The 10,812-nt window shown below is 38.8% G+C and overlaps 1 protein-coding gene across 13 annotated transcripts in view; it reads left to right on the top strand.

Moving 5' to 3' along the window:
- The window catches only part of CSNK1G1 (casein kinase 1 gamma 1), a 174,602-nt gene that overhangs the window by 141,274 nt on the left and 22,516 nt on the right, over nucleotides 1-10,812 (top strand). For 8 of the 13 annotated variants that reach the window (XM_049611747.1, XM_049611748.1, XM_049611756.1 and 5 more), the window contains one exon: nucleotides 8,001-8,111. The exons of the other annotated variants lie outside the window; for them this stretch is intronic. In XM_049611747.1, the coding sequence (XP_049467704.1) occupies nucleotides 8,001-8,111 (111 nt within the window). The remainder of the gene's footprint in view (nucleotides 1-8,000; nucleotides 8,112-10,812) is intronic. 13 annotated transcript variants of the gene reach the window in all.

Below are 10,812 nucleotides of genomic sequence, written 5' to 3'. Positions count from 1 at the left end.
GTTTTGTTTTGTTTTGTTTTGTTTTGTTTTGTTTTGTTTTGTTTTGTTTTTGAAAGAGAGAGAGCACACGTGCATGTGCAAAGGAGGGGCGAAGAGAGAATCTTAAGCAGGCTCCACACCCAGCAAAGAGTTGACTTGGGGTTTGATCCCATCACCTGTGCCGAAATCAACAGTCAGATGGTCAACCGACTGAGCCACCCAGGTGCCCCTAGGCATCTTGACTTTTAAATACTAGCAGTGTATTCCAGCTGAAGGTGGCCAACACGCAGAGGAGGACTTTCAAAAAAAAACAAAAAACAGTGACATATTTGGAAGTCAGAGCATGGAGGTAACATTGATGATAGTGCCAACAGAGTCTCATTCTGGGTAAATCTGCTCTTCAGTTGTGGTGGAGGAGTGAGACTGGAGATGAACAGGCTGTTTAGTCCTATACTTAGAGTAGGAGGAGAAAGAAGGGGAGCTCAGAACTTGATTTTAGCTTAGCCCAAGGCTTTGGCCATAGGACATTTAACCTTTTGGGTGGGGCCTCAGCTTTCTTAAATGTAAGCCTATAAATAAGGGTAGAGATTTTTGTTGCTTTGTTCATTGCTATCTCCCTAACACCTAAAAACAACGTCTACAGTAGTAATTGTTTAAATGAATGAGTGAATGAATGAATGAATCTGTCAAATGAGCATAGATGAAGTCAGATGTCTGTTTAAAATATAGATTTTTATTTAACCTTCCATGAAAAATAAATTGCAAGCTTTTCTTCCTACTTGTTTTCTGTTTCCACAAAGATCCATTCTGCCTCCTTTGGCAGCCCGAGTAGGGCTAGACTGTCCTGAAGATGAAGGATGTTAAAAAAATAATAAAATAGGCTCTTGCTGCGAAGTAAGTTCGGGCAGTTGTATTCGTTCTCTTCCATTACAATGAGAATTTTCAGAGAAAATAGGCTTTGCTATTCTAAATTGTAGGTATATTGAATTGAGTACTATTTGGTTCCTAGATGCAGTGATAGATCTCAAATATGGTTCCCAAAGAACTGCATTTAAACCCACCTACATAGGGGCATCTGGATGGCTCAGTCGGTTAAGCATCCGACTTCGGCTCAGGTCATGATCTCATGGTTTGTGGGTTCGAGCCCTGCGTCATGCTCTGTGCTGACAGCTCAGAGTCTGGAGCCTGTTTCAGATTCTGTGTCTCCCTCTCTCTCTGTCCCCCTCCTGCTTGCCCTCTGTCTCTCAAAAATAAATAAACGTTAAAAGACATTTTTTTAATGAAGAAAATACTAAACTCACCTACATATACTAAATCTGTTTTTTACAACTATGTTAATATCAGATGTTTAAGAACATTTTTTTTAATGTAAATTTTACCCAGCTAGGGAACTATAATCAAATCATGAGTTTGGATAGAACAAATACTGATAAAAGCTAGATCAATTTAGAAAATTACCAATGGATTTGTCTTTTCTGTTATTTTCCCCTTGGTATTTGTCCTTTCCCAGGTCCAAAGATGGTAAATCTTACCATGGCTGTGGTTCCTCTGTAAAGAACCATCCATTAGGAAGGGGTTGAAAAATAGTTCTGCCTCTTTCTACCTGGCAAAGCTTCCCTTTGCATTCTCCGATCAAATGTGATCAGGAAGTAAGTCCTGGCGGTATCCAGAGATCTAATTTGGAGTGCAGTGTATTGCACTGTTGAAGGTTTTATTCATTGTGTTTGCTCAGTGTGCTAGATGTAGAATCTTGCATTGACTAGGATGTGCGTGCAGGAGTATGCTTCCTGCTCTTTCTAAATCTAAGCCTGTGGCAGTCCTTACTCAAGTAAATGCTATACACATGGCTACCATGGTTCAGCAATTTTGATAGTTACATAGGTTTCTTTGGGCATATGAAGAAGGGGTACTTGACCTAGGAGGTTAGGGAGAACAGATCTGTTTTCAGGTTGGAAAGAGTCACATTGGTCATCAAGAACTGTTAAACTCTATCAGACATGGTATCCTAACATCATAATATTGAATAGCACTTACTCATTTTTATATGTACAATATGTGTTCAGGGGAAATAATTTTATTTTTGTAGTTTTCTACTCGGTGAACTGTTCATTTACAAATTATCAAGTTTGGCTGAGCAGGAAAATATGAATCAAATGTCAGAAAAGCCGATCTCTCATCCATCTAAAAGAACCATATTTAAACTAACTCAGTACCTTATAAACACACAAGAAATGAGCAATAAAACTGGAAAGTGTCGAGTCATGTTGAGTTTTGAAGGTGTTCCCCCAGTAAAAGTGTTTCAAGGGCACCTGGCTGGCTCAGTGTGTGGAACATGCACCTCTTGATGTTGAGGTTGTGAGTTAAAGCCCTACGTTGGATTTAGAGATTACTTAAAAGTAAAATCCTTTAAAAAAAAAAAATTAGTTCAGATTTGTTTGTATCTTGACTCCCAAGAGATGAGATTAAAGGGATGTAAAGCCTTAGAAAAGTATGTTGTGGTTTAGTGCTGTGGTGCTTACTGGAAGAAGCTTGTTATAAACATAGCTTTTCCAAAGGAGAGATTAAGCCAGGTTGCTAAGTAGCCAAGATGGCCAAAGATCTTGCTAAAATGAGTATCTTTATAGATTCTTTTGAAAGTCCAGTGGCTTTGGAAAAAACAAAAGTTGATTAATTCTCCATTCACTTCTTTTGACATAATACTACTTCGTTTTCAGCAAGGTTCATAGTTTGTTAGTTGAAGAGGCAGATGAGTGTGCTCAGAGAAAGTTTACGTCCCTTTGACCTGTGTGTAATTTCCTAACTTGCTGCCTGCTGTCTAGCAGGAACTTGGGTACAGAGATTGTACTTTCATCCTGTCACCCTCCAGCATAGAGCCCTGTGCAGAATGGGGCTGTCCCTCCTCATTTCTGGGACCTTTATCCAAAGGGAGACATCAAAACAAGGAAGTGTAAAGAAAACTGAAATTCAATCATTTTCTTACCTTCTCCCATTTGTCACCTATTTGCTGCTACTCACCTCTGCTCTAATCCTATATTCCATATTAAAAGTTCTCTTTGTGCAGTGGTCCCTGGCTAGCTTAGTCAGTGAAGCACGTGACTCTTGATCTGAGGGTCACAAGTTCAAACTCCATGTTGGACATGGAGCCTACTTAAAAATTATAAAAGTTTTGTGCAGTCTTCAATATTTTGTATTTCAGCAGACATCTTGTGTTGTAGGAAGGCGAATGTGGAGTAGTCCTACCTAGATAAGTCATCCTTCTCTAGTTGTGGCAGGATGGGGATTGAAGGGTGGCTTCTACCCTTTTGAATAAGAATAAGCAGGGGCGCCAGGGTGGCTCAGTCAGTTGAGCTTCTGACTTCAGCTCAGGTCATAATCTCACAGTTCGTGGGTTCAAGCCCTGCATTGGGCTCTGTGCTGACAGCTCAGTCTCGAGCCTGCTTCAGATTCTGTGTCTCCTTCTCTATCTGCCCCTCCCCTGCTCACACTCTGTCTCTTGAAAATAAATAAATGTTAAAAAAAATTTTTTTATAAGAATAACCAGGGTTTGAGTAGTGTTTCAGACCTCTGGAATGGTTCCGTGATTTTTCTCAGAGCTTCGCAGAATTGACACTACTATCTCTGTGGGCCTGCATTTATTGAATTTGGGAATAATCCCTCCCAGGTTATCAGTGATTTTCCAACATCTCTGATCTTCACTATCAAGGTTGTAGAATACAAGAAGGCATTGTTTACACACACAGCAGGTTGCGTGGAATCATCCTTGTCTGGCACAGAAATTTGGTTCTATTTCATGAACTTAACAGAAGAAAATTTTTTAATTTTGTTGAAGTATACACTTCAGTAACCTTGCCACCTTTTAAAAATTTCATACCTTGGGGCGCCTGGGTGGCGCAGTCGGTTAAGCGTCCGACTTCAGCCAGGTCACGATCTCGCGGTCCGTGAGTTCGAGCCCCGCGTCAGGCTCTGGGCTGATGGCTCGGAGCCTGGAGCCTGTTTCCGATTCTGTGTCTCCCTCTCTCTCTGCCCCTCCCCCGTTCATGCTCTGTCTCTCTCTGTCCCAAAAATAAATAAAAAACGTTGAAAAAAAAATTAAAAAAAAAAAATAAATAAAAATTTCATACCTAAGGTCAAATATGCTCCAGAAAAATTTCTTGAGGTATTTCTTGCCCCATTTTTTTCTCCTTACATCTTACCCCTATTACATTAAAAAAAAATTTTTTTTTAGTGTTATGTGCTGCCAAAGCAAGCACAAAAAAATTGTTTTTCATCTTGGAAGTGTGGTAAGACAATGTAATCTAGTGTATTCATTGCTAAGTTTTTGGTACTACTCAGTCTCTATTTTTGCTAATTATAGCTTAAGACTGTAATTATATAATGAGGCCTAGAAGACCAGCATGTGAAACCAAAATGTTCTGTTTAGGTGGCACCTTATAGAGTACTTTGGAAGCCATAAAGTGAAATGGAGAAAGTTCTTTATAAATATAATCAAAATTAACTTTTCAGAATAACTATATAACTTTATATAATGAATGGAATTCAATGATTTATTTGCTGCAACAGGAGAAAAATGTTTGCCTGCCTTTTGTTTCAGAACAGGAGCTTTATCTCTGATAAGTATTGGAAAGAATTTTCAAGCCATAGATGGTATCTGAGATGTTTTCAGAGAGTATTTTCCTGCCCTCTTGTGTCATTGTCCCCAATGTCTGTCCGTTAACCCCTGCTAGATGACTGCTGGGAGAGATTCGTTTCCTCTGCCCTAAATCACGGGTGGTGGTTTTGACTTTTTACACCAGGCTCCTCGGTGTTTCCCCTTAAGTAACTTTTGTTAGCTTTGTCTTTGATTTATGTTATGCTGGATCGCCACTTTCTTATTTCCATGTTCATCTACTGGATAGTAAACCAAGCATTTCCACACAGGTAATGCAATCCCAACAGAAGATTTTAAAGCGTTCCCCCCAAGGAATTTCTACTGCTTGAGATTCCTGCTCCTGCCTTTGGGGATTTACACACTCCATGTGGACCTTTGCCTTTCAAGTAATGCAGAGAAATTGATATTGCTGAGTGACTCTTCTGTCCATCGAAGCTCCTGATTGCCTTTTAGATAGACGTGTGTGCATGAGTGGTCTTTGAGAGTGAAAAGTTCACATGCCGATCTCCTCTACTGGTTTGCTTAGTAGGACTATATCCTGTGCTGATTCTGCCCAGTCCTAATCCCCTGTACACAGCATTGCCTAGAATACCTATCAGGTACACAAGCAGAACACTGTACTTGTCAAGATTCCTCAGTTTCATCTAGTTCCTGGGCACGCAGTTGCTTTCTAAAACTGGCAAATGACCCTTTCTCCTTTATCAACTTATATATACCAGTCTAAGCCCTTAAATTCTAGAAGGGAATAGCCACAGAGTTTAGTATTATGATGAAAAGTAATTCCCAAAGTGATGAACCGACAACCACAGGTTCACATCTGTCTCTTGGTTTTGTTGCTTTCAGTGGATATAGAAGTCACTGGAGGGCAGTAGTCTGGTGCAGTGTGCTCTTCATTCATCACAGTGGAAGCATTTAGGAAGCAGCCTGGAATTGTTAACATTGTTTTTCTCTTTTTAAAAGATAAATAACACATTGCTTTAATGATGGAGATGGAGTATGACTTTAGGCCTTTGGAAAATGTCTTGCTATTTTTGAAATCCAGCCATAAATGTTCATTCTTTGAATAAATTATGTATTTAGCTAGAATGAATATAAATAACTACATAGTCCTGTGAATCAGACAGTAGCATCAAACCAGACTTCTGATATGTGTTTCAGTAAAAAATGGAAATAGTAGTTGATCAGCTGTCCAGGTTTTGTTAAACTTAAAAGCATATGAGTTTTATACGTACATTTCTTGCCATTTTCATTCAGTTTTATCTGCCTTAAAAACAAGCGCAAAACAGAGCATTCATGAGAAAAGTAATCACATTAAATATTTTATCATGGAACTCAAAACAACACCGAATGGCTTATAAATGTGTGGATATTGTTTAAACATTTAAAGTTTTTGAGAACTGACAGTTGTTCATAGTAGTTTAGGAGCTTAAGTAAAGTCCTAGAGAGAACTAAAGAAGCTATCACTAATACAAAATAGTTATTGATATTACTTATAGTATTAGAACAGATTTATTCTCAGGGCACCTGGCTGGCTCAGTTGGTAGAGTGTGCAACTCTTGATCTTTGGGTTGTGAGTTCGAGCCCCACATTGAGTGTAGGGTTTATATAAAAAAAATAAAAGATTCAAAAAAAAAAACCTGATTTATTCTCAAATCTCTAGTAATAAGAAGATATGAGATTAAGTGCTCTGAGAATATGGATACCGTCAATAAATTTATAAAAACTAAGAGTATGTTATGAACCACAGTCTTATTTTGAAAAGTGAAACATCTGAACCTCTGTTGGCAGAAATAGTTGGAGGGACAGATATTTTGGGTTCTTTTGATTCTCAAATGTGACTAGAGGTATAGAGAGCCAAACCCCTCTTTGGTTAGAGAATATAGCAAGCAAATTAATACAAGCTGCCTCCTTACAGAATATGCTCATTCCATGAGGAATATCAGAAAACATGGCCAAGATCCTTTACAGTGCTGTTACCCATGCGGCTTCATATTACATTAATAAAGATGAGTAAGTTTTAGCTGGTATATGAGGCTTGGGTTTGTTGTTGTTCTTTTAATGTAAAAAGTTTTTTTAGTGACTTACACTTGAGCTTTACACAACTCTTGTCAATGAGATACAGAAGAGGGAGACTGAGTATGAGTCTCAAACCACCACTTCTTTCTTTTTCTTTTTTATAAAATGCACCATTGATAGTTGTGAACATCTCTAAGATTTATTGCATCCTTGCTGGTTTTCGTGCAGAGCAGCAATATCACATCCCAACCCCTGCTGCTGTTTATATCAGCAGCAATTAAAATTTGATTTACCCATCCCTCATTGCTGCCTCTCCAACTCCTCATTTTTCATTTTGTAGAGCCTTAGGACTGTTACAGCTGAGCATCATGATGTTAACACCTCCTCAGCCATCTGGTACAGGGGAAGAGGCACCTAAACAGATTCTTCAGAACAAAAATCACAAATGAGCAAGATCAGAATAGTATGAGATCTAAAAAACAGGTAAAGAAGGAATGAAGAGAGCCTGAATGACAGCAGAACTGAAAGCAGAACTCAAAAAGGTTTTGGATTGAAAGCCCTCCTTTTTCTGGGGGAAAGATCTGCCTTTTGATTTCTCGAGGAAAATAATTCATAGTAGTCCTATCTAAAACTATTTGTAATTCCAGACTAGAGGCCATTAGCTAGAGGAAGCAGGAAAACATTGTAGCCTTACCCACCGCCACCCCCCTCCCCAGCCCCGCCATCTTTTCATGTTCTTGACCTGTGAACCTGTTTTGAAGAGATACTTTTTTCATTCTCTTAGATAAGAAAGTATTTTCCAGCCACTGCCACTGCTCATTTTATTGTATTTGAAAGTCTTGTGGAGGTTTATGTTGAGAGTGGTAAACTCCCTAAAAGCCATATTATCTTGATTCCTAATGCTAGGAATTTTCTGTATTGACTACTGTCTATTTAGGTAGATCTTTAATCAGTGAAATGATTTGTAAGTATGATTGTTCCTTTGTCCAATAGCCTTAACATTCTGAATTTGGTCTGCTTAGTGGCTACTGAAATTTTACTAATATGGAAGCTAAAATTGATTCCAGCTTTTTGGTGGTTCCCTGGTGGTCCCCCCCCCCCCACCCTTTTGGTGATTATTGTTTTTCTGTGTCTGGGTGAGGATGGTGTGCTGTAGAGTGTCATGTGTTGGCTCATTGGGCTGCAGTGAATGTAGCCAAGCTAACTTTTTTCCAGTGCTTTGCAGCGGTTGTTAGTTTAAAATCCAAAACGAAAACAAAACCCTCAGGGACACTAATGTACTTGATTTTGTTATTGCTTGCTGTTGCTTCACCTTTCCTTCCATATCTTGCTCTCATGCTTCCTAATGCCTGAGCAGACTGCATCGTCAGAGCGCCGAGGAGAGTGGGAAATCCAGCCCAGCCGGCAGACCAATACCTCGTACCTGACGTCTCACTTGGCTGCAGACCGCCATGGGGGATCAGTGCAGGTACTTACTGCCTTTATTGCCTTTTCTTGGCCTTCTCAGCTGGGCTGGTGGAATGTTGACTTGCTTCTGAAACTTTGGTTCCTTTAAAAAGGAAACTTACTGCAAGGTTGAGCTGTTTCTATAGTTAACTGAATATCTATGTGCTAATTTTCTGCCTAAGTAGACTTGGAAGAATCACTGGATGAGATGATTGTTGGTTGTCATTGACTAAGAAACATCTCTGTGGTTTCTGATACTGATTTCTGGTTAAACTTGTCCTACAACCTTGATACAACTCATGATAAACTGTAAAAATAACGTCAAGGTACAAGTATGTTAGTGTCAAGTATGTGAATTTTAAAGACTTGAAATGTATAAAGTAAGTATTTTTTGGATAGAGGACTGCATATGTAGCTCATTTCATGATGATATGTGCCTTAGCACGTAACGTGAGAATGCTAATTGGTCCAAGCCAACCATTTTTGAATGCGTACCCAAGAAGTTGGGCTGTTTCTTTTTTCTTTCTGGAAAAAGTGTGGTCTTGGGGAATTATTTCTGATTTCATTTGGACTATTTTGAAGCTCTGTTGTCTCTAGTACATAAGAATATCTTGCGTCTCTTTACTTTTCTTATATGTCACTGTTTTAATAATCTTAAATACATCTTTCATACTATTAAGTGACACCACCAGTTGGGGCACACAGGTGAACTCAGAGCTACCAAATCATATAAAGGGATAGACAAACCTTTTACATGTAGAAATGCATTTTGATAGGCTTGATTGTCTAACATATGCTTTTTTATATGAAGTGATGCACTGAAGATCATGTTATTCACAGGAAGTCAGGAGACAGCTGTGGTTCTGTAGAAAAAAACAAAAAAAAAATCAGAAAAACAGGAACATCTAGGTAAAAAAAGTCTGTGTTCTAGGAAGCCACAGAACCCTAGATGCTCTCTCCCACCCCAGCAAAGACCAAAGACTTATTCTTTGCTAAGGCCAAAATAGAGGGGCTATGGATAAGAGGAAATGAGGCACATTTTGAGGGAGGGGTGCTATCCTGAAGAAAAGGTACAGACGCTAAATGAATGTGTGATCCATACTTAAATACTTAAAAGTACTGCAAAGGACTGTAGTCTTTGCAGTCTCCCACTTGTGTAATTATTTTTAAGTTTATTTTTTTAACTTTGAGAGAGAGCGAACAGGAGAGGGACAGAGAGTGAGAGAGATTGAATCCCAAGCAGGCTCCACACTGCTAGCATGGCACCTGATGCAGAGCTCGAACTCACTGACCATGAGATCAGGACCTGAGCCAAAATCAAGAGAGAGATGCTTAACCAACTGAGCCACCCATGTACCCCTGCAGTCTCTCACTTTTAAGTATAGGCAACAGATGGAGGATTATCAGATTTCTGAGGAAAGCCTTTAATAAAAAAGGGACTGAAGCAAACAACAACGTAACAACAACAACAAAAACTTCATTATTAATATCCCCACAGACAGAAGATATTGCAACTATGAAGTAAGGATAGGATGCTATTTTAAAAAGGAACATTGTAAGAACAAATTAAAAAGAAAAAACAGCTCTTGGAAACTAAAAACATAACAAAAACTTTAAAACTGAAGAGTTTGGAAGATAGAGTTATAAGGAAGGCTCCCAGAAAAAAGATGGAGGTTAAAATGGTAGAAAACATTTCTCAAAAAAAAAAAAAGAAAGAACTACCATGCAACCTAGTAATTCCACTTCTGGATATTTGTCCAAAGAAGATGAAAACACTTAACTGAAAAAGGTATGTGCACCTCTGTGTTTATTGAAGCATTATTTACATTACCCAAGGTATGGAAGCAACCCCAAGAGTCTATCGATAGATGAATGGATAAAGAAGATTTGGTACACACGTGTGCATGCATGCACACACATATACACATGCATTGCACTATTAGTCGTCCATAAAAAAGAATGAAATCTTGCCATTTATGACATGGATGGACCTAGAGGCTTTTGTGATAAATGCAATATGTCACACAGAGAAAGACAAATACCATATGATTTCACTCATCTGCGGAATCAAAAAAAAAAAAAACACACAAACCAGAAGCAGACTTATAAATATGAGAACAAATTGATAGTTGCCAGAGGGGAGGCAAAAAGGTGAAGAGGATTAAGAGGTATAAACTTCCAAACTCAACACCCAAAAAACAATTCAGTGAAGAAATGGGCGAAGACATGAATAGACACTTTCCCAAAGAAGACATCCAACAGACACATGGAAAGATGCTCAACATCACTCATCATCAGGGAAATAGAACTCAAAACCACAATGAGATACCACTTTACACCTGTCAGAATGGCTGAAATTAACAATTTAGGCAACAACAGACGTTGGCGAGGATGCAGAGAAAGAGGAACCCTTTTGCACTGCTGGTGGGAATGCAACCTGGTGCAGCCACCCTGGAAGACAGTATGGAGGTTCCTCAAAAAATTAAAAACAGAATTACCCTGCAACCCAGCAATTGCACTACTAGGTATTTATCCAAAGGATACAAAAATGCTGATTTGAAGGGGCACTGTCAACAATAGCCAAAATATGGAAAGAGCTCAAATGTCCATCGACTGACGAATGGATAAAGGAGATGTGGTATTATAATGGAATATTACTTGGCAATCTAAAAGAATGAAATCTTGCCATTTGCAACAATGTGGATGGAACTAGAGTGTATTAT

This window comes from Panthera uncia, assembly GCF_023721935.1.
Source record: "Panthera uncia isolate 11264 chromosome B3 unlocalized genomic scaffold, Puncia_PCG_1.0 HiC_scaffold_1, whole genome shotgun sequence".
NCBI lineage: Eukaryota > Metazoa > Chordata > Mammalia > Carnivora > Felidae > Panthera > Panthera uncia.
The sequence above is the reverse complement of the archived record's forward strand: the minus strand, read 5'-3'. Positions and strand labels throughout refer to the sequence as shown.